The sequence below is a fragment of the Diorhabda sublineata genome, chromosome 2 (assembly GCF_026230105.1).
Source record: "Diorhabda sublineata isolate icDioSubl1.1 chromosome 2, icDioSubl1.1, whole genome shotgun sequence".
NCBI lineage: Eukaryota > Metazoa > Arthropoda > Insecta > Coleoptera > Chrysomelidae > Diorhabda > Diorhabda sublineata.
The window spans coordinates 25511417-25537100 of NC_079475.1; the positions used below are offsets into that span (position 1 = coordinate 25511417).

At 33.6% G+C, this 25684-nt stretch overlaps 1 protein-coding gene across 15 annotated transcripts in view; it reads left to right on the forward strand.

Moving 5' to 3' along the window:
* The window catches only part of LOC130440463 (protein alan shepard), a 95253-nt gene that overhangs the window by 49191 nt on the left and 20378 nt on the right, over positions 1 to 25684 (forward strand). For 8 of the 15 annotated variants that reach the window (XM_056773625.1, XM_056773624.1, XM_056773621.1 and 5 more), the window contains one exon: positions 23876 to 24208. In XM_056773625.1, coding sequence (XP_056629603.1) covers positions 23981 to 24208 — 228 coding nt within the window. In that variant the 5' untranslated portion in view covers positions 23876 to 23980. Of the gene's footprint in view, positions 1 to 20722; positions 20935 to 23860; positions 24209 to 25684 lie in introns of those variants that run through there. The other 7 variants (XM_056773626.1, XM_056773630.1, XM_056773629.1 and 4 more) reach the window with 4 other exon arrangements.

The following is a 25684-nucleotide window of genomic DNA, read 5'->3' on the forward strand; positions in this document are numbered from 1 at the left end:
AAGAATTTCGCCATAGATCTGAATACATTAGTAATGTGACGCTTCAAGGTCCGCACCGAAAGCTGAATGTGGATCAATACCACCACATTCTACGAAATTATTCCGCGTAACTTTCGCAGTGTATGGCTGCTAGGTCGTGCACTTTCAGTCGACTATAATCTAGTAACGCTTTGTGTAATATTTTCAACACTTCTGGAGTCCTCACCTCATGGCTGAGTCCTTTCAATTAAAATTGTATCACATAAAGATGACCAATTTTTTCCAAGCTTACAAATTTACTGAAAACATTCCCTATTAATGGCTGTCGAAAAAATACTTAACAACGTGGCATCTTCAAACATGAAACATATGTATAAATTGTATATTTTCTAATAAATTGGTGTTTTCAAGCAACTACCGCCATCTCTAGGTTATGCCAGGTACTTCTGGGACCATTCTCTACCTGTGTTAAATGTGGTGTACCAGTAGCAACTGTTGGGTTCGTGCTCTTAATGGAGTATAGTCAAGTCATGCGGAGTGCACCAAAGTTCAAAATATGATCATAACATACTGCTGGAACAAACCTTATGACATCAAAAGTTGATTCAGTGGGAATCCAACAAAACGACCAAAAAGGTTCATTTGCAACAAGACATTACGTTTTAGAAGAGATGAAAAAATTTGAAAACGTGGGACAAAGCGTACAGAGCTCAACTGAGACTAAAATGTTTTTTTGTATCTAATAAGACGTGGACTTCTTGAACCGTCCTTGTATCTTATACTTTTATTACTAGACGTCAGTTTTTCTCAAAGTCAATAAAAGTTATATGTTTCTATTGCATTACATTCTTTGTTTTTGAGTAGTGAAAACATTGTATTTTCGGGTATCTACGTGTTATAATATCCAACAGCTGTCTTTTGTAGCGTGAAGATTCGCTCAAATTGAGTCGCACCACACGTACCCCAGAAGGGAAGGGCATATCGGAGATGCGACTCAATAAGGGCATAATAAAACTAATCTCAGCGCAAAACAGGAAGAACTCAATTTTTTAGATAAGGCTGTAATATGTAACTCCCATTTCAAAGAATTGTCCACAACAAGCACTAAGAATTTTACAGATTCTGTCTAGTACTGAGCCTTTGTGTACAATTTATTGGCTTGCAAGAAGACATCGTTTTATCAACCCTTACAAGCTGACTTCTGTTGGTAAAGTATGACTTAAACCATGCGAGAGGTGTTCCCCTGATACCGCAGTACTGCAATTTGTTGATTACAATATTATGATTAAGACAACCTTAGAAAAATCATAAAAAAGTTGTTGCAGTGGAGTGATGGATATTTAGACTAGAGTAGATATTATTTAGAAGGGAGAAAATAGCATCATTTGTACATTTGTTACTTAAAAACCCCAAATTGATGGGTAGTAAATATTTTATATTTAAACAGAAATGTTAAAAGCCTTTTTTGACCAATTTTTCTGTGATCTATTTTGAGTCATTTATGTTCGACATGGTCGCAAAAGGCGGCGGAAGAACCCGAAGTGCAACGAATCAATCCAATCGTACTGCCCAAGAACGTGAAGATCGCAGCGAAAGAATTCGAGTAAGACTAATATTGAATTGAGCTTCTTTCTGTTACGATGTGTCAATTGATTACAGCGCTTACAACTGTGTTGCTTTGGACCTATGAACACCGTTTGCCAATATTGTAAAATATTGTTATACAAAAATGAAGTCGATGGATTGTGTTGCGCAAATGGAAAGGTGAAATTGACACCATTGCTCTCTACATCCAGAGCCATTTCTACTCATTGGTTCTAGGAATAGGAACAAATTCCTTACACTTTTTAATTAAACAGTATTCCACAATACAACTGCTTTTATTTGGAGCAAGCAGCGTCCCGAATAGCAGAATAAGTATTAAATAAACTAAAAAACCAAAGAATCGATAGTAAGGCGGTACCAGTTCACCGGGTCAGCTATTTCTGAATCAAAACATTGTATTTTAGTATCACGTAAGATATTTTATATGTTTATGTAAGATAATTTCACCTTTGTTCAGATAATAGCAATATTAATATAAAATGACACGGCACACATTTTTAGAAAATATGAGAATAAAGAAAATAGAAATTAGATTATTCACTTTTTAGAGGGAATTATTAGAATCAATCATATACCAAGTTTAACATTCTTTTAATTGTTTTGTTCATTGCACTCCTCGAATGCTGTTCATTGTAGATAAAAAAAAGTAATAAACTAATTTTTTTTTATTCATCAGGAAAGTTTCATGTAGTTGTATCTCGATAATAAAATTAAATTTCCAGATATGTGATGTGATATATACCATCTGTTGAGTAAATTTACTAATTTCACAACGATTTATTACCGTTTATAAAAGAGAGAAAGAACATATCGTTGTTGGTTGAACGAAAACTTTTCTATTGACAAAACGCTTTATGCATGTATTAAGAAATTGTGTTTTATCAGAATGTGCATATTATAAACACGTGCAAGTAACTTTTGGGTCTTTATCTTCTTTGTATATAGGAATCGGTTACTTGAATTGATGTTGTTTATTTTTTGGTCTAGTTAATTGATTAGCAAACTTTTATCATAGAAGGTCAGAAAGTTTTATAAACATATATACATGTTACCGACTAAACCCGATTTCAGGAGCAACTAGTTTGGACTAGGCTAAACTGGTTTATCCTATCGGCGTTAGGACAAATTGGAAGTAAACAGTATGCTTTCAGCCTCTGAGTGTGACAGATGTATTCAGTATGAATATCGCCAACGGTTCCAATTTAGTTGACCTGAACCCGATAGCATAAACCAGTTTAGCCTAGGCCAAACTAATTGATCTGACTGTTATAAATACGCACACTCTAGAATAAACTAAAAAGTCAAAATCCCCAAAGCAGAACAACGAGCGACAGTGCGACATGGTCGCGGAACGAGGAAGAGGCCTGCAGAAAGTTGCAACAAGTATTTGGAGTGTATATTTACATTAAATAATGCTGTAAATCAAAATTCAATGAAGCTCAAAAACTAGGGATGTTCCAAACAACAAGTCTAGGGATTCAAAGTATGCGTATTGTTTTCTTTTTCGCAAATTCAGTTAAGAAATGAGTAAAAAGCAGAAACTATTGGTTGAAACTCCTGCAATCGCATGTCCTAATACTCGGTAGTCTAGGCAAAAGTACCGTACCATTGCTGCCGAATTGAAAATATGTCACAGTACAATTTGAAAAAATATACATCCACTAGGAGCTTTGGCGAAAGAAAACGTTCAGGCCGGCCTCGAAAACCAACAACCGCCGAAGATAAACGTATTGTATTGTTTAGTATACGTAATCGACGACTCACGGGCTCAGAAATGAGTCTAATGATTCAAGTATCCTACAGTGAACAAGAAATTGAGGGAAGCTGTTCTTTTGGGAAGGGTGGCCGTGAAGAAACCTCTAATCATGAGGTAAAATATGAGGTTTTTGGGTTTGTGCGTAGGTTGTAGAAGAACGGATGTTAGATCCATGTGTAATCCCGACTGTAAAACACGTCGCGCTGGAGGCTAGTTGATGGTTTGGAGATGTTTTGGAAGAAGAGCGAATTGAAGAGATTTAGAAGAAAAAAGGTTATAAAAGATTTTAAAGGTAAATGTAGTACGTTCTGGCCAGCGACTGGTGGGCAGATAATTTATCTTAACAGCATGACAACGATCCCGATCATTCCTCGAAGCTGTGCAAAAACTATTTGAAAGAATTGGAAGTTGGAAAGCAATATCCTACTTCCACTTCACATATCCTGAAAAACGAATACAACAAACTAGACGACGAATATTTTTTGTTACAATTGTTACAAAGAATTCCAAAATGGTACACCGAAATAATAAAAGCAAAATAAAAAATTTAAATATATTATTAATAAATTCATATCTATATATGTTCTTATAAAAAAATAAATATCAAAATCGATAGTATTCTTTTCTTGTGTTATATATCACGCAAGCTATGGGCCGATAGTATTGCATAAACTATTACGTCTTCAGCAACTGTTCTATTATAAAAACAAACGGTCATTTGTCTTTAGATATTGTTTTTTAAAAAAATCCGTCACTTGTCTTTTACGAAAAACCGACACTTATGTGTTTACCATAACAAACAGTCATTCGTCTTTAGAAACGGCCCGTTTCAAAATCTAACCGTCATTTATTTTCACAAAAATAAAGCAACTTGTCTTAAGAAATTGTTTTTCAAAAAAACAAACCTACATTTGATTTAGAGACTGTCCTTCAACAACATAAAAAGTCATTTGTCGTCAGAGACTGTCTTTTGACATTAACAAACTGTCACTTGTCATTAGGGAATGTTTTTCGAAAAAAACCGTCGATTGTTTTTACATACTGTTTTTTACAATTTTACAATTATTCACTTGTTCTTAGAAACTATAGGCTTATATTAGCTTGATACGTATATTCTATATGTGACGAAATCTTTGTAGTGTATTTTTTACAATTTTAAATTGTCGGATTTATTTGAATTTTCGCACACAAATTCGTGCCATCTGGATTAGCAATTATTTTTTTATCCGATTTCTGGTATTGTTTGTAATAAGATTAAATTATAGTTTGAATAACTGAAGAACAACGCTTTAATAATAATCCTTTTTGAATGCTTATCCATTAATGGATATTCGCGACCACATTTTTCATGGCTTCTCTATCTCTAGCGGTATTCCGTCCCAATCCTCTCTTACCTTCAATCTTGCCCTCGACTATCAGCTGAAGGAATTGATATTTATGGCCAAGATATGCAATCTTTCGTTTCTTCACGATGTTAAAGAGTTCACGGTCTTTATTGATACGCATGAGAATATCCTCATTCCTCACTTTGGCAGTCCATGGTATCTTCAGGATTGTACGATATACCCACATTTCGAATACCTCTAATTTGTAATAATAATACAAACTCAAAAATTCTTGTCTCGCTCTCTTGCAAAAAGTCTAATTGGGTCGATTAATACATTATTTCTTTTTTCATATCTGCTACAATTCTTATTATTATTTCTATTATATTTTTAGATATTTTTATAAAAATTATGTTTTTCCCAATGGTGACAAATGATTTATCGAACACTGACAAAACCACGCCACACAAATCGTATTTTGAAAAATGCATGACGCGCATAATAAGTAGAAGCTGAATTGTATGTTAGCTGAATCAAATATGTCGGTGATTACTTGAACGTAATCTAAATTTTATAGTATAAGTACTGTATTGTTCTTCAATATGATTAAAATAACAAATAAACTAAGTAGTTAACAACAAGCAAATACGGAAAGAGTACCTAACACTAGTAAAACGTGACTAGAATTTATAAATATTCTTGAATATTAAACCACTTCGAGGTAATGTTTTATTTCATGTTTGTGATAATCGTCTTTTTTTTTCTGATGTAGAAAAAGCTTTACAATTTTACCTATCATAAATATTTATGTACTACATGTAGATTTAACTTTATTTCGGATTCGTACCTACTATAACAACATTAAACAGTAGGTTATCACCCAACAATGTTTTTAAGGACGTAACCTCACACGCTTTAATTGTTTTAAAAATAACTGGAAAATATTGAATAAATACCATCACTCAAAAAGTCGTGTGACTGTCACAAAGATGGCGCAGACATATGACGTTTATGAAGTACCAAATTTTGAAAAGACTATTTGTAAATTTTCATAATAGTTTCATTATTCAGAAAAAAGTGACCGCCATTTAAGTGAAGCTACTTTTGTTATTTTCGTATTTTAATTTATCTTTGCTTCTTGATAGAAGCTCAGCAATAGATTCAAGTGTTATCTGGACTGGAAAAGAACCATTTGTTATTGGTTTGCTGAATTTAAACGTGCTAGTACAGTAACCGGTGAACGTTCTGGTCGTTCCTTTGAAAACATCAAAAAAATCCACAATTTGTTTATATCTAATCGTAAATTCAAATTGCGTGAGATATCTAAGGACGTAGGTGCTGCGCTTACTCGCTGTCGATCAAAAACAACAACGTATTGATGATTCAGAGCAGTGTTTGACCATGTTCACATAATAAATCAGATTTTTTGCGTCGATATGCGACGATGAATGAAACATGGATCCATGGCTTTACTCCTGAATCAAAACGATCATCATCTGAGTGAACCAGAAAAGATAATCAATAGCGAATACTACATAGAATTGTTGATTCGTTTGAATCCAAAAATCAAGGAAAAACGGCAACATATACCGAAGAAAAAGCCACTATTTCACCAAGACAATGGACCGATTTCTAAGTCGATGGCAACGATGGTTAAATCTTCCTCATTCACGGTATAGTCCAGATCTGGTCCCCAGTGACTAGTAGCTATTCGCTGATCTTACCGATAGGAGTTTCTTCTCAAACGGAGCAGCATTGCTAAACCTGAAGCCTATCTTGATTCAAAAAACACTCAGCACGGTAAATTTTGCAGTTACTAACAAATGGTCGCCGTCCACATCTGCTCGTTTATTAAGAAATGATGCAATTTGATTGGAATAAGTAATAAAAAAATTCCTATAGTAACCGGAATCAATATTTCTATCACAAGAATTTATACAACTTAAAGCCACCACAAATCTCAATAAATTATTGTAAGTGACCTTTTGATATTTTTGATTTTAGGTCTCTTCTGTTTTAAAATTAGTTTTTTTTTTCAAATAATTTTTGAAAGATTGACGTTTCGACGTGTACTAACTCTAATATATTCCGAGCTTTCGGATATTTATGTATTCATAGTCTGGGACAATATAAATAACTGAAAGTAGTCGAAACGTCAAATTTTCATATGTTGAAAATTGCCTTAGAAATACCATATCCATTTTCATAGTATTAAACATGATAAAGGCGCCCTCATGGGTAATATTAATAGTGTGGTATAGTTCGTATACATATTTTATCCAAGGTTGTTCCAATTACTTGATATAAAATATCATATTCAATTGATATCGATCATTTTTTTTTTCATATAAACTAGTTTTATAGGAATTATTATTCAGTTAACCAAGAGGAGAAGCAAGTTTTGATTGTTTTTAAACACAACTAGTCCAGAGAAGTTAGGCAGAACAAGCCAATTTTCTCCTAGATGGAATATGAATGAGTTTTTTTGTAAATTACGTTGGAACTTGCAAGCCCAGCTGAGGCTCTCGAGTCTTACGTTAGATATCTCTTTCAATTTTGCCTGTACAAAAAAAATGTAGACATTGTATAATATTGTATTTATGGCTTGTAACATAAACCTAGATGTGAAAAAATTTTACGAAAATTTGTTTATTTATGCGCAAGTATAGTAAAAATTAAAAAAAAAACAAATTCATATATTTTTGCTGTTTATTTCATGAATATTAACAGTTTCTAGACGCGGTTTGCAACAATCGACAGAGGAAGGGTTGTAGTTTGTTAGATAAATAATTCATGGAACGAACAACGTTAAAGTAAACTTGAGGAAAACAAAATAAATCTTATTTCGAATCTTTTATTATTATGGCTTCTTTAATCGAAACAGGGATTCTAACGATGGTAGGTTACAGCGATAGACTTCGAAATCATGAAGAAACCTGCTCCCACTCTGGAAAACCAGAAATAACCGACGATGCAAAGTTACATACTTTGCTGCCATTAGAACACAATCCTCACGGAAATTGCCTCACAACAAATGTTAGTCAGTCGCTTGTAGTAAAGATTTTAAAGAAAGGTGCCACACCTTGTCAAAAGCTTTTTCAAAGATTATCGGCGCTCTGCTACTCATTTGAAGGCAGTTAGGCTCAAAAAATAGGCCTCAACTAAATAATCTCTAAAAAATGATATTGGCCCTCGGACTATATTTTCTTTCAATAGAGATACCAAAAAATAACTTAAAACTTCATTTGTAATAATTGCTATTTAATTTATTCATTATTAGTCCTAATAGAGTTTGAAATAATTTGGTGTGTCACGATCCATAACACGGACGCGTACCTACTACATAAATAAAAAATTGCCTATTAAATATATGTGTGGACTTGAACAAGGATAAAATTATCTTTATCTGGTGTCAATGTCAAGTTTACGTTGTTTTCAGCAAACCAATAATCAATATAAAATGAAACGATTTAGATATAACACGGTTTTTGATAATTGAAAATAAAAACTTACATCTAACTGTTTAAATTAACAACACGTGAGAAACAGTTGAAGTTAATAGAATAGTAAATACTACTTGGAGCTAAGGAACTCAAATATATTGATTAGTTTGAGATGTAGCGCTACTGGAGATAGTAGAATTTCCTGAACTGCGAACAGAACTAATCAGTCGGTATAACCCAGACTATCATTATTATGCGTGAAAAAAGGATTTGGATTTGAGCTAGAAGATTAGATGACAATAGTGAGTCAGCTTATAGTGATAGGAGAAGTACAGGAAACAAGACGTAGAGGCAGATCGCCTATAAGATGGACTCTTCAAATCAAACACATATCAACTCCTTCACGTATCATTTCACCAAGCTGAAGATCGAGGAATATCGAAGAAGACAATAGAAAAGGGAATAGAGACATCAAAAAAAAAGTCACGAACCTCATGATTGAGATTGAAGAGATGAAATAATAATTACCTATAATAAGAAACAAGAATACACAATAGTATATTATTCAATGGATTAGAATATTATACATTATCTACAACACTATGGTACAGTTATTTTTCTCAATTACTTCCTCGATATATTTCTTGTTATTTACAGTAGTCCTCGGCTACTGCGGTTAATTTCCACCCTCATAATTTTATCAGAGCCGTGCTCATATAAATTGTTCCCGATGTCTGTAAGGTTCAGAATTTCTCAGTTTTAGAAACATACCAATTTGTTTGGCTATTGCAGCCTACGTTTTGTATGGTGCATTCTAGTAATTTAAAAATAGTTTGAAAGTGAGAGTGGAACGTGTACGTGGCACTGTAAACGAATTAGAAAACTTCAGTTTTCATGGAATATAACTCGTGTGGCATGCTCATATGGAACCCATGATTAATGCGGAACGGTCATTACTTGTCAATCTTTTAGTAATTCATAGATGATGTTTTAATTTTTGAATCACTAGGTATATGTTATGTCTTATATTAACAAAACTAAGACCAGAAACTAACAGTTACCTAGATGCAGCGCTCTAGGAAATTTCAAATTGCAGACGTGGACTGCAATAGATTAAGTTGCCCCTTAATATTATGAATGTCGTTAAAAAAAGAAAAACTGCATGCGTGAATTATATATTTAATTCGATATAGTCGTTCTGCATGATGATTACTTTACCTAAAAAATTTCGAATCGGACAAAAATAAAACGTTTAAATTCGATTCTTTTTATGCACTAATAATGTAGATGATTGAATTGATGTTTAGTTTGTTGGTAAAAATCGAATTTTTAGTATCTATAAAAAACCTTCTATCACATTAATTAATAGTAAAATGTAAAAATCGAAAGTAATAATGATGAATAAATTATTCAAAGACTATTTCGATCGTAGACATGTTTTTTTTAATTTCCCTCTTTCTTATTTAAAAAAAACGCATCCTCATTGTTGTTTTTAATATAATCCGTTACCAACAACAAAGTTCAGTCACCCTGTAGTAGAGCCGAATCATCTTACTGACCCGGATCTGTTATAAAACATGGAGAAACTATGCCTAAAGCAATTTGCACAATTTAATAGCGAATTAAACTCCATCCCATTCACCGATTCTTAAGAATTTTCACCCACACTGCCGACAAACCGATCCACTCTCTTTGCCAGGTGTTTTATAAAACTATGCACGACGTTGTCAGCTGAAGAAATTGTTGATATATTAGAAGTTCCATTTTCATTCATTCAATATACTATTTTGGAAACTTGGTTACCTTGTAACTGCTCATTGTTACACGTATCAAAACTGATATATATATATATATATATATATATATATATATATATATATATATTAGTATTAAGTATCGAACGCCTCAATAAACTCGAGATACGGCCTACACTTATTTTATAAATTTCAATTTTCCGAAATATATTTACATAGTTCTCACATGTTTCTTTTTTTTTGAAAATACATTTGGGTGAAAGAAATTATTTTTAGATATGTTACTTTATTATTCAAAAATTCAATTTGTTAATAAAACAAAATGATGTTGATGTCATTTGTTACTAATATCTAGTATTTAGACCTCGGTCCCTTATAATAGCCTGAACACGCCTCGGCATAGTGGTACTTAAATTTGAACATCAGTTTGGTTCAATTTGTCCCATATTACCCGAGGTATCGCACCAAGCTCACCCAAGTTGTTTGCATTCATTACCCGAATTCTAATCCGCATTCTCAATGTCGTCGTAGCTAATCTTTCTTCAAATTTGACGCCTGTGCAACGTATGATAACCATGATTTATTTTGATTTTATTGATGGATTGAATAGTCGAAGAGGAAATATTGAAATGGACACTGTTTAAGATGTACAGAATGCAAAGTAAAGGCAATAAAATTTTTAAGACATGAAAAAGTTTGAAAAAAAAACAGTAAGTTTTAAAATAGAAGCCTTAAACTGTTTATAACCTTTTGTCTTCAGTTGGAAACTCTTCTTCAAGATACAGTAGTCAGTTAAAGTGTGTAGTACAACAGATGGGTGAACAATTTATATTAAATTGGTGAATTTAGTGACAAGAAATATCAATATTAACTGCTGGAATTACAGAAAACTCCTCTATATTCATTGGAAGAACAAACTAAGCTATCTGGAGAAGATTGTGGTTTGACGTATTGCTTCAACGGCACCACATAGAATTTTTTTCAATGACTTGATCACTGGAGACGAAAAATGAAATCTATATGACGTTCCAAAACGCATTTGGCAGATAGTTTGTCCAAATGAATCGTGAGGAATATACGTGGAATTGTTGAATCGATTATTCGAAGCGATTAGACGACATGTTTAAAACAGAAGATATCTGAAGAATTTTAAGGATGAAGATTATGATTTTGATAAACCGTGATAATGATAATGAATTGTGGAGAAATGGTCTGCCTTATTCACAAAATTTAGATCATTTTCAAAAACACCATCTTGAGATATTTTACTCAAAAACCATTCGACTTTTATTGGCATTGGAAAATGCATTATAAATGGTAAAAATTGATAACTGAGATGATTACTTTATTGCTCAAAAATAAAAATTTATTCGTTTGAATCAATTTTTAGCTTAATATTTTCCCCCCTTTTATTTTTTAAAAATGAAATTTGACTACCAAAATACACGCGAAATAATTAAGACATCGCGCAATGAAGTTATGAGTTATGTTAAGTTCTAATTTCAAAAATTTGTATATAATTATTCATTATAGGTACTACATAGCATAATATGTTTTTATTTAAGGTTAAAAAGTTAAATTTAGACAAGTAAATACGTTGCTCATTTTCTATTTGACCTAGTTACATTAGTTTGAAGTCCGTATCTGTTTAGTTCGCCTCTGAATAAACGTCCTTGACAAGCTGTCTTGAATGTCCGTGGTGTTTTCTCACAGCGTTGTTATGACTGAACGAAGATATCGAAGATACTAACCTTTCTAACATCTGTGTCACTTACTGTAATTTTACATTCTCCGCATTCCAACAAGTTTCGTACAAGCAAAAAAAACTTCTCACCAGGTTCACGATTAGTACGATGGAATTATTATAAAAATATCTTGAATTTTGCTAGTTTAATACTAACGTTATAGCTATATGTACACTGGCATTCAACGTGAAAATAAGCACCAATCGTGACATTTGCAAACCCCTCTTCTTAATTAATAAGAAATTTGTATAAATAAATAAATACAGAAAATATAATGATATTATTGAAACATTTACTTAAAATTTCTATTAAGAAACAGGTTAACACTTTTCAGCCGAGATCCACTCGGAGGCCTTAAGCCCGTTGTGATCCCTTGCTGACTTTTCAGTCGGCATCATTTCACTCCCCTTCCCTATCTCTTCCGTTGCCAGGTCCTTGCCCCCTTCACAAGCTTTTCCAGTTTGCAATTCAGGTCCTTAACACCCAGCTCCGCTGCTTCTTCCAGACATTCCAATGTTTCACTCCGCATGCATTGTAGTCTTTTCGACGCCAATGCTTTCCTCTTCATTGCATTCTGCACAGAGATCGTCGGTTCTGATACCCATTTTTCTGAGTCTAAAGCATACTGTGCAGTGACCGGTAATCACTGCTACGACCCTTCGTATCGAGGCTTTCCCATAGCCTAGCAGTTCTGTTGTCTTCCTCTTTTGTAGCGCCGGCCACAAGGAGATGGCACAATTTAACTGCCTACTGAGCTCTGTGTGATGACACCTCATTGTAATGCAACAAATAACAGTTTGATTCGCTAGAAGATAATCATGTAAAATTGAATTTATTGTTGTGGAAAGACACCAAGAGTGTTGCCTCTATCGCTTGATGATGTATTTAGATCCTCCTCGATCCAATGATTCCAACAGTAACTGAATATCGGGGCCTATAAGCACTGGTCTCTCTATACCAGCGAAACAGTTTCTTGTGATGGACTTTCATTACCTAATGCGCGTTGCAACCGTTCAACATTTTCTTATTCACTTAAATAGACTTAGAAATCATCATAGATAATAGCGCGTACATGGTTTTCTTGACAATTTCGTCTATTGCACATCGTCTGTACCAATATTGTAATAGCAACGACTTAACTCTAACTCCTCCAATGTAGTTTTTCTTAGTTCTATTAACTAAGTGGGAATTTCTGAAAGCGTTGATGATATTCATACTGAACACACTGTTTACACCACCACTGAGTTTACCTTCAGCCTCCGAAGACGATAACTTGGTTATCGAAACATGCGTCAGGCAGTGTAATTGTGTAATCATTTTTAAAAATCTCTTTCTGATCGAAATCGGGAGATCATTAACCGTATAAAAATGAAACTAAAATATTCTTTTTAACTATACATAATAATAATTTATTTTAATTGATGATCATTACATTCAAATAGAAATTAATCGGCTATTTTTCATTACTTCCTGCGGCTTCTAATCTGCTTGGCCGACCATCATCTTTGCTCATTATATATATATATATATATATATATATATATATATATATATATATATATTCAACATCGTTGACCTCGTGTAGAAACTTTTTCATAGAGAAGTGGCGGTATTTCGATAACGTTATTTATTTATTTGAATAATAATTTTTTCAAACTATTTTTTATAAGTATCCGTGCCATATGTCAATAATTAATTTTAAATTGCGCGACCATACTAATACGACTTTTTTGTTCCATATCCCATACTTAGATACTGCGTAGCGTATTGTTGTTGAGAGTACAACTCAAGTTATTTTTAGAAATTAGTGCTTGAATAAAAAATAACATTTTAGACAAATTGCACAAGTTTATTATCGTTTAATACCCTTTAACTATCAGTCATTTAAGTTTTCACTTGAAAACAAGAAACGATACAAAAAGGAATGAACGATTTCATCCATACATTCTGTATAGAAGGGAATACAATGAATATATTTGGGCAAATATGGAGAAAAAGGTATTTTGGATGTTGAACATTATATTTTACGTAAAAAATTATTGAAGAAACCATGTAAAAAACACATAAATATTTCCATGAAAGTGGTTTATTGCATGGAACGGTTCTCTCTGTTAAAGTGGCCATACGAAAATTAATGATAGCTAACTGAAGGAAATATTCGAAACCCAACGGATATGCATAATAAGTCAAACTAGTATTTGGATATCTTCAAAAGTAATCCAAGTGAATTTTTATGTAGATATACCATAATAAATAAAAAACTTATGTTGACTCTTAAACTCCAGATACAAAATCACAATCGAAGCAATGGTCTGCATCTGATAAACCTGCCGCTATGAAAACAAATACCGGTTTTTTGTGCCCAATAAGCACTAGACCACAGTTTGCTTTTGTTTAAAAAAGGGAAAACAATATCTGGACAGTATTATGCTATTTCGCTTACAATTTATAATGCCGAACGTTTCCATTCTTCTGCTGGTCCGCCATATTCACCTGATCTGATTTCCTCCGATTAATTTTTGTTCCTAAAGGGTTGATAAATGGGTTTATGGAAACAATTTCAGGCAAATGTTGAGGTGTTGGTACAGACAGACCCTATTTTCTAACTTTAACTATACTATTGATTTGAAATTGTTAGTGATGTGCAGAGAGGAACGTTGTGAGAAGTCGATCATATGGTCGCCATAGGTGCAGTGTTGGAATATGGTGAAAAATTGTTTTCTCACATAAAAATTTATTTTGTGAATAATCTTACGAAGGATACAAAAGAATCCCGTCCCTTGAAGAAACATTGGATTCACATGAATTTTTCTAATATTAAAATGACGTGGATTAACCCAGCAATACAGATGTCTACAGTAGAAATTTCAATGTGTCATGCAGTTTCCGTAGGACTAGCAATAAAACCAACAGAAACTTTATGTATTTGAGCAGAACTTTTATAAATTGAATGTATACCGAAATACACGGCGAAGGCCGTCGTTAAACTTGAATGAATACAAAAATGTAAAATTAAACTTGTCTGATATCCCCGCGCGTGCCTAACCTCTAGGAGCAGCGTAATTAGGCTAAAATCGACTTAAGATGCGTTCGCTGCAATGCAATGCCGGCAATGATTCTTTCAACACTTTCGCGTGAATAAGAAATAGGAGGGAGTGTAATGAAACAGCGTGGAAGGTAAAGGGAAGTAGTATTGTTGGTTTTTCCTAGTATATTGCAAAGGATTAGATTAATTGCACGCCGTTAGGACATTAAAAGGGTTATTTCCAAATTCCCAAAACAATTTATCTGAATTATGTATTTTTAAAACGACGGGAGGAGTGCATATGGAGTGGTGGCCATAAATATGAAAATCAGATACTGTTATAAACGAGTTTACCTTTATAGCAGCTTTAACATGCGCTACAATTATTTTGTTTGGTAAATCTCAAAAAAATCATTGACAAAAGTCTTTTCGGATTATTAATTTGCTACTATAGCCTCTTTTAGTCCGGTCAAATTAGATCAAAAAATGAAATTTGAATGTTCCCCATCATTTTCGTATGCGGAAAAAATTTTATTCAAGGTCAAAATTAAAAGAAAAATGAGCTTTTCGCGATTATCCGCAAAACGATAAGTTTTATGATAAAAATACCTTAGACGAAAATTGTAGATCATAAAATTATTTACAAAAAACGTATAAATATTTTTTTCCCTACGAACCACCGTTTCTGAGATATAACGATTCAAAAAGTTGTAAAAGTTATAATGTTTCAAATTAACTGTCGTATTTAATGCCTATAATGATTGCACAAGAAATACCAAAGCTGCATACCAACATCGTCGAACAATTGATAATTTATTTGATGAATTTATGACAGTTACCACCAGTCAACAGAAATTTCTTATAAATAAATACTCACAAGTCTCGGTTCATTTCAATGTTGTAAGAAAAGTTTACTGCTGAAAATATACACCCCACAAAAATTATCGCATCACTCATTTATTTTTTAAATATTTTAAATCTGTTGCCTGTTTTTCGAATTTTATTATTACGAATTAAAACACCAATGGATACGCCTTTTGCAACATTTATTTTATATCAGTTTAATCTACAGAGGGACATCTATTCAAAAAAATGAACGGTGCTTAAACTAAAACCAGCCAATGAATTTCTAATAGCGTGTGTTGCCGCCCCTCGCTGTAATTCCATTCCTCTTGGAAGGCTTCTAAATAGGTTCTGGACGTATCCTTGCGGCATGTTTTCCCAGAAGAACTTTTTGAAGATCATCTAGTGCTTTTATTGGTGCCGGATGTTGCTGAATTTGCCATCCTAGATGGTCCCAGACATGCTTTATTGGGTTAAGGTCCGGGCTACGTGCAGGCCAATTCAGGGTGGGTATCTCGACCTCTTCTAAATACTGCCCAACCACTCTAGTAGTGTGTGGACGAGCATTATCGGGCATTAGCAAAGAGTTGTCACCGATATGAGGCATATAGGGCACTACATGGGGTTCTAGGATATTGGTTATGTACCTGTCAGCATTTAGTCTTCCATCATTCACTGGTACTAACTCCGTGCGACCCTCGAAAGAAATTCTTCCCCAAACTATGATAGAGTCACCACCAAAGCTTTCAGTTTGACAAAAATTAACCTGATCGTGCCGTTTACCACGTCGCCTATATGATGAATACAGACAAAATCTTGATTCATCCGTGAATAAAATATTGGACCAATCCAATTTTGCTACTTGATGTTCTCTGGTAAGACGTGGACCTCTAGCTGGCACTCTGGCTCGTATACCTTCTTCTCTCAGCCTAGTTTGAACTGTTTGTAGGCTTATTCGGACATTACGAGCAGCCAACAGATTTATTCGCAGCCTTCGAGCGGTGGTATGCCGAGGTAACGCCGTTAACCTCAAATAACGATCATCTACCGAATTAACCTTCCTCGGCATTGTCCGGGTCTTCTGATTAGCTGCCCAGTTTCTTGGTAGCCTATAACAACTCTGGATATGGTGCTTCGTTGAACTCCAATTACCCCGGCGACGTATCTTTGACTGCGGCCATCTTGTACGAGCGCGATGATTCTAGCGGCTTCTTCATTCGTCACATATCTTGTTAAACGTTGAGGCACATCCATTATTAACAAAATAAATCTAAATTTTCACTATACAATAACACAATTTGCTTAGAAAGTTCTCGATCTCAATGTATTCTCCAAGACAGAAATGATTTACACGAGCATTTTTGCTTCCAAAAAAATTTGTAAGAAATCGTGATATTTTGTTGCCTATGATAAGAAACCAGAAATATCTATTAAGTTATACAGATTGTCTCAAAAAACTAAAATTAAGTATTAAAACTATCTTAAAATACCAGTGATGCGATAATTTTTGTGGTCTGTATATATTGTTGAAACCATTAAATACGACAACTTTTTGAATGATTATATCTCGGAAACAGTGGCTAAAAAAGTGGATAAAACGTATTAATACGTTTTTTGTAGATAATTTTATGATCTACAATTTTCGTCTAAGGTATTTTTATGATAAAACTCACCGTTTTGCTGATAATAGCGAAAAACTCATTTTTTCGACCTTTTTTCTATGCACGGAAATGACGAGTAACATTCAAATTCTATGTTAAATTGTCATTTAAACAATTTTACTAATTTTCAGCTCGATGGGAATTTATGTAACTTCGAATGTCTAAATTGACCGTATTATTTAGCAAGGTCGGTTCGGGTTTGCAATGTCTTCCGTGAAACATACATCTCAAACAACAAACACATTAGTATCAAATTGAAACTAAAAATTGCATTGATGCACACGACATATTGAAATAAGTTTATAACAATAAGCCTGTTACGACTTCTAAATTTTATATGGAAGCTAAACCTGACAACGCTGCGACCACGAGGGCCCAGAAGAGAGACATCAAAAACCCAGGGCATTCAAGATACACACCACAAGAGTAGCAGACGTAAAATTTATAAACATTCGTTTAATGTATAATAATTCAATATCAATATATGAGATGCAAGGATAATATAAGTAATTAAAGTTGTGCGTTTACGAAATACAATAGTGTATCATTATTATTATAATAAAAGAAGAAAAGAACAAACTCCGACACCTAAACAAAGCCCGAGTTAAAATTTTAAGAGTTCTCAATGGAAAAAAAGTTACCAACTTATTCTTAAAATGCTCGTCAGTCGAGCGTCAAGGTCATTGTTATTGTTTCTGTGTATAAATTACTATCAAAGTTCCAAGGGTAACATCTTTAAAGTAGGTGTTTGAAAAAGAAGGTAGTACTGGAATGTTTGAAAACGATGTTCGAAGATACCTGAAAAATGCGCTAACGGATCTTTTATTCATCTTGAGATCATCCCATGCCAGGTTTTTTGCAACTAGATCACCGTGCGCTACTTCGGCTCTCCTCGAAAATAAAATATATGCTAAAACGAAAACAGACACAAGTCCTTAATTTTTAGAAAACCAATACGATACCGCCATTAATTAGGCAAATGCCGTGAACTTATTCAAATAGGTTACCATTTTTCTTTATTTTCAATAGAAATAAATCATCGTATTTTTCGATCGTACCTCGTAGTAAGGTATTAAAAATTCGTATTTTTGTTTATTATTGATGAGTTAATTTTGTATCTACTCCATGTTTTTATTATTTGTGTAAAATAAATATTTTGTATATCTTCCATTCGAGTGTTATCACTTGACCTTTGTTTAATAATAACTAATTTCTCGAAGGTCAAAATAGTGGACAATTCCGAAAATAATCTATCCCAACAAAATCCTTGAAGACAAGCGAGTGATTTCTTACCAATGTTTACATTGAGATATGAAAATATAATAGATTGTTATCGTCATTTCTGAGAATAATTATAAAGGACAATAAGTGTACATTTAAATACAAATGCACAAATTTCTAAATTATGGATTGCAGATAGACCACAGGAACGAAGCGTCGTGGCGGTTGATAAATGAACGGCTCCTAGTTTAAGGCCGTCGAACTTTCAAGGTCACCGATCGTCTGTTTCGCTATGCAAAGCATTCAAATTAGCGACAGTTCGTTTCCTCCATAGAAATCTACAGTCGCTGTGGATCTTGATCTACTTAAAAATATTATAATTGAAATAAAAACGCTCGAGGAATAAATAAATTTGACGCACATTCTTGGTATACTTTATTCCAATTATACGAGTTCGGTGATTATCAGTGTGAGACTGACTGTTTAGTTAGATTCCCTCCTAACAATAACATTTAATGAAATTGTTCCACGTAAAAGAGTTAACGAACTCGTTTTGCATTCCATTGACGAAATTAATCATTTTATGAGGTACATTATTTAGATATAAAAATTCATTAACACCTCGTAAATATATAATATATATTTAGGTGGTGTTAATGAATTTTTATAGAGCATCTAAAGTCGTATATTTCGGAGCGCGATTTACTCACATTCTTAATTTGACGGCTGACCTAGTTACTATTCTATCAAATCAATTTCTAAAATAAATTTTACCTTGGAATCAGTCAATATAGTAATAACTGTCCTTCCAATAACATATCGATTAACACGTTCTTCACTCTCTGGTCTAGTAGAATGCCCCTTTTCTCGAAACCCCGAATAGAAACTTCTCCATTCTTCTTAGGCTATCAGTTACGACTTACCAAGAGAGCTTCTTGTTAACTACCTGCCTTTTCTTTATAGTTCTCAATCATCATAAAGTGAAATTCACATTCCATATACCTTCGACAGTTTCATCATTTCCTGGTTCCAACTGGTACTGTAATGTGTTGAAACAAGCAGTGAAATGTTGAACCCATTCCGACTTTGAACGGTTTTCTACTATAGTAGCTTTTTAGAAATTGTCTTTGTAGCTTTGTCTTGAAATATTTGTTTCCGAATTGAAAAAAAAATGCCAGGGAAGCTTTTTAAATGCTGTCTAGAAGCGATTTAAAAGTGGAAATGAGTCAATAACGAGGGACAAATGGGATGGTATCAAAAATAAAAGAAAATGTTCAAAATGTAGACACATTTGTTACGTCTAAACAAGCGATCAAATATTCGAGTGAATGTTGGGACGTTTGAAATAGAGACACACACAAGTTGCTTTCGAATCGGGAAATAATTTTCATTTTTTCAAATTACATTTTTCCAGCGAGTAAATATCAACGAAAAACTTGGAAGGACCGTTTGTGTTGAAAACATACAAGTAAGAGATTTACAGCTTTGGTTTCATGAAAAACTTGATATTCGTTATTTCTATAAACATCATTATTACATCGAAAGTAGTCAAAAATGTATGGAAAAACATTTGATTTCGCACTAATAGTTGCCCCTCTTTCCGCTTTATTGTTGATCAGTAGCAACAAGTCGTAATCGGCAAAATCTTGTATCAAGGTCGCATGCTACATGTTGTTAACTGTTGCCTTAGTGTGCGTTTACATTGGCAACGCTCAAGTGGTGATCGTCGAGCGACGCCGCCGCTTCAGCGGTGTTAAAAAATCTTTCTGGTTATAGAGTTTAAACGAATGTGTTCACATTGCAAAAGACCACCGCTCAACGTCGCGCGATGCAACGCGAGTTTCGATCTTTTTTGAGCGGCTTCGCCTTTGTGGTGCGCTCATGTTTATATTTTTATTCAGTATGGAGTCAAAGTGCGACCAATACGTTCTAGTTGCAATAAAATGACGTCGTAAAATGAGATTATTGATCGGAAATCGGCCGGTTTTACAGAAGTAAAATCGTTCATAAGGAATAAAAGTTTGGCCACACATGGTATTGGGCTTCATATTTTTTATTTTTTCCTGCAATACTTTACGTTAGGAAAGTGAATTCTTTAATGATCCTTAGATTATCTAGAATTTTAGATAAAAAGCTAACAAAGTGGAAGTATGAATTCGGAAACTCCCTGTATATGTTGAAATATTTATCGGATATCCAAATAGATAAATGAGTTTTAGTAATTACATTTGTAAACAGCCATTAACAAAAGAATGGTTTCCGTAATGTACATAAAATTGCTTATCAGTTGTGCATAACAAAAATAAATCGTTATCGACAAATTCTCGAGACAGTAATTTCAAAATAATAATCAATGAATCATTACTGGCTCGGTCTACGTGTAACGATTATTGGTATGTCCAGTTGCACTCAATAGTTTCTCTTTGTTGGAAATAGTTATTGTTTCAACGACCATTTTAGGCGTCGTGTATCTTGAATTTATCATAGCACGTGCGGATACAGTGATTGTGATATTTTTGTTACTCCTTTAAACTAAACATGGACGATCTTTTGATGATAGCTGAATTTGGGTTGAAGGTATATTTAGTTTATTTTATGTTGTGTAAATATCGATTATTGAAATATTTGTAACCCTCCATTACAAATTATATAAAGGAACTTTGAATGACCGTTGTCGAATAAATGATATTTGATTTAAGACAAAAGGAATTCAACTATCAACTATAAAGTGTAGACAAATTTTGATACGGTAGCGCCATCTTAAAGTTTCGCAATATATTTCACACTAAATTAAATTATGCCAGTCTTTTGAGTCTGTGGTAAATTTTAGAATTCTGCCACAGAATAATAAGGTCTTTCAAACAGAAGTGCCTTTGTCAATCTTCGGAACTTATTAAGACAAAGAAATGAATCATAAACTTGCATTTATTTCCGATAACGGATTATATGTTTATTCAATTTTAATCTAAAACTCTAAATGTTGTTACCTAAAGTCTAAAAATATCAAACACGAGTTTATTTTTTTGTTTTGTGATCTCTGGAAATGTCTAGTTCACAGAGACCGTGTGCTTTTGCAGTATTGCCATAATAGAAAAAAAAAACAACGTACTTATTATTAAACGGAAGTAGCTTGGGTGAAAATTGTTTACAATTTAATTATAATTATAGCCACATGAAAATCGCTTAATTTTTAAATTTAGAACCGTTACATTTTAATACGAACGATAGGTAATTCTCGTATTATTGAGAAATTGTTTTTCGGGTGACAGTATTAACAAACAGACATTATGTATTCTTCCATCGAATTTCTGAAGGAAGTTTTAATTATTTTTAACTTTGAGAAACAGCATTCTGCCTTAGATATCGACGTAGGTGTAGTGACCGAAATTTGTATATGTCTTTTGAGAATTAATGTAAGTTTCGTCATGAAAAGACAAGGGTAAAAACGAAACGGAACCAGAACAGCTATGAACTTTTCTCTTTGATAAATAACTGTCCCTGTTTTCAGCATATTAATATAACCAATCATCTGAACAACAGAACCTCATTTGTAGTTGTTGAATAATATCGAGGTTTTCCAGCTCCTCGAGGGAAGACTCAAGAGGACGAAGCCGTTAGTTATCTAAGTGCTTGGTGTAAAAACAGATCAAATTGGGACATTTTATATATTCATGTTATTTTTTAAAACAATTTAAAGAATGATATAATAAAATTATCTAGCGATCGCGCTGATGATCAATCAGGTTACAATGATAGAGAAACCTTCGAGGTTTTCTTCTTAAAAACCCGCCTTTATCGAAATCTATTCAACTTGAATTGCCTCCTACATGAAAGGGCCGATTCGACATAAAACTCTTTGATAGATTCGTCGGTTTTGTTTTTTGTTGTCGATAAATATTTAATTAAACCAAAAATATGACATTAGTAATAATACAATGAGGCAAGGCTTTTAAACGTCATCATCTATTCTTTCAAAATCCTGTTGGATTAATCAATTCAACGTAAAAAAAAACAAATATTATCATTGCTGATAGGTACATTTTTGTATTTTGTAAATAAAAACGATTGAACAGTAAACAAAAGTGATAGTAGAAAATGTGTATGCGCATTCGATCCTTATCTTAAAATATTTTAAATACAAATTTCATCACTTATTAATCGTTAATAATAAACAAATTTATAGATATAATTTATTACACGAAGTTAGTTTCAGACCAAACTGAAGGCACTGATCAGGACCTTTCCATGTTTAATTCCGAATATTTAGCCTTCTTTAGAGCTTTTTAGTGGTCTGTCTAGTGGTCTCAGTATGTTTGATTTCTGCTATTTTGTCCATATATTTTCTAGCCTTCTTTCCACATGATCTTTCCCGCCTCGTTTCCCTTCTCTAAACCATCCCCAATATGCTGAATTTCTACTCTATATCTTATCGTTTTCATTTCAGTCGTCCCCGTTTTTTTATTGTTTCATATGCGAGAAAAGTCATTAATGATTGGAACAAATTTCATTGGAGAAAATTCAAATAACCACATACATCGGTCAATAAAGTACCCGGATATTAAAGTTTTTGGGCCAAATTTCGTTTCGTTAAATGCCTTGGAGAGTCAGTTCGTTTTTCCCAACCAATCTTTTCATGCTGTTCTAGTGAAGGTTTTTTTGCATCAAATTAGACTTCAGTTTCAGCGATTACTTCTTAATTTGATCCATATTTCTCTCCTTGGAAAAATTCTATCAGGTCAGAAAACAGCCAGTAGCCATTTGAATAATGTGGTAGATGCGAGATTTCAGATAAATAAGCTGCTCTTTGGATCAAAGTCTCATCGAAATATGTAATTTTCTTCTTTCTTAAAATCGTTCTCGTCCAATGTAAATACTTGGACAACAACATTTCAGTTTCTTTGGTGGTTGAAGCACAGGAAAAATAAGACAGGTCTGTCTGTAGCACAAGTAACACAAGTTTTTCTATTCTCATTTTTACCAAATCATTCAATGAAATTATCTTCATAACGTCGTCACCTTTTTTACTAGTTTTTAGTGGTCTGCAAAAGAAAAACTGTTTTTTTAATTTTCTTCGCTTCGATTAATCTTTCTAGAACTTTCTAAATGTGTAAAATTAACTTAGATTAATTAAATTAGATTCATCAAGATCAACGGAAAAGACCAAATATGTTTGACAAAGAAGAGGGATTATTATCAACAACTGAAAAAGCGTTGACGTTCACCTCTCCATGGTGTCGAATTGGCAGACCTGGCCCTAAATTATAATAGGCACCTAGATCAAACGATTTAACCCACTTTGGTAACTTTTTAACGCATGGTATACAAGGTGATACTTTGTTTATTTTCCACCAATTTTGAATTATTTAAATTATTTTATCTATAGAAAGTTTCATTTGAAAAAGATTAATCGAGTACGTCCTTAAGCATATAAAAGTTTCTCCTAAATGGTTATTAAAAAGAATCATCTTCTGTATTCTTTGATTTTTATGAAAAATTGAAGTAGTATTTTAATTTCCAGACAAATAACGGAGGTTCTGGTGGTATTCGACCAAATTCAGCCTCGACGCAACCATTTGGCGGCGGGGGAGGCGGTTTAAATAGTAAAGGGTGCGGAGGCGGTCCAATGGCCACCCAGCACCAAACTGCCGGTGTTTACCGCGGCCAATGGAGCAGTGTCGGTGCTGGTCACCAACATCAACATCCAGCCGCCGCTCCTACTGGACACACGTATTATCAAAGGTACACAGCAGTACAACCGGCGCAAGTACAGGCTCAGCTCCAATCGCCGGCACAAAATTCCTACACGCCTAGTAGTACTACCAACACTAGCAATTACAACAATTCAAATTCTGTAAGTAAAAACTCCATAGTATGACTTCATTTGTGAATCATATATGACTAAGTATCAGAGCACCCAGTATTAATTTAATCTTAGTGTTAAGTAAGAAATCGATAATAGCACCAGCGTAATGATTTTTGTAAAATAGTCCAAACAATTAATTTTATAATGCTATACTTTCCAAAATTTCTCCTGACAAGTTTTGTTATATTTGTGGAGAATTTTGTTTGAACTCACAAGTCAGATCATTTTATTGGTTTTGTGATCGAAGATTAAGACAAACAGAGGGTTCCTCATCTGTTCTGTGTCAGCTGTAGCCTGTCATCAGTTCAGTGAATGAAAGGGAAGAGAAGAAGTATGTTTTTTGCAGTTCCAATGGTATGGCGGGACCAACCAACAATTTTGATTATTGCTACTTTTGTATAAAATTTGCAATCTGCTATAAGACCTGTTTCTCACAATGCATACTTAACAGTACCGACGGCGCCTTTGTTTGATAATAAAGGGTCTTCAGAGAGACCTGAGGAACAGTGTACCGACCTCACAATCACGCCTGGTTCCAGTTTCAGCGAGCTACATTTGATTGATCAATAAGAGTTATTGATTTAGGGTTGTCAAAACATTATCGCAATTATAGTGAATCTCCAGGAAACTTTTGTGAATGAGGCGACGTCCTTTTGCATCCCCTCGACATTTAACTAGAACTGATAAAAAACCTTATGAAGGTTATGAAAAAGAGGGTGAAGGAGTTAAATACCGAAAGGATTTCTTTCCCCAATTAAATGACGTCATGTTATTGGAGGGTATTTTTATTTGGCCACAAAGTAGAAAGGTGCTGGGTTGATATTAATTTTATAGAGAAGCTTACCAAATAAGAACCTCAAAGCGTTGTGGGGGGATTTTTGGGTAACAATATGGATGCAAACTTGGAACAGCTAGCTAATGAACTTTTGAATGAATGAATGAATCACTCGGCTGCCAAAATGTCAGTTAAGTCAGTAAGTTAGCCTCTTATACTACTTCGGGTGGTGGTTGTTATTCATAAGTAGTTTCACTCTCGTTATGTATTTACCCCGGAGTCTAGTTTTTGTCTGCTTATGGTCCAATAACCTAGCCTGTTGAAATGCCAGGTATTTGTAGGTTTGCTGTTTCGTATTGCCTCTACGATGTCTCTCTCCATTGCTCCTTTCTGTTAATGACAATGCCGTTCTCGATGAGAGTCTTAGTCCATATGTACGTCAATGGAGAATCGATGGTGTTATTATTATTAATATTATTAAAAAAAAATAGTTTCATAATCAACATTAACAAATTTTTATAATAAAACATAGATACACTAAGTTCCAGGTTACACAGAATAATCTCATGAGTCATTGATTACTCATATTTTTCTGTTATTCCCATAAAACAGTATCTCTGATAAACACTTAGAAATATATACTATTTTTATAAATTTATCTAATCTAAATTAAAATGCCTATAACATAT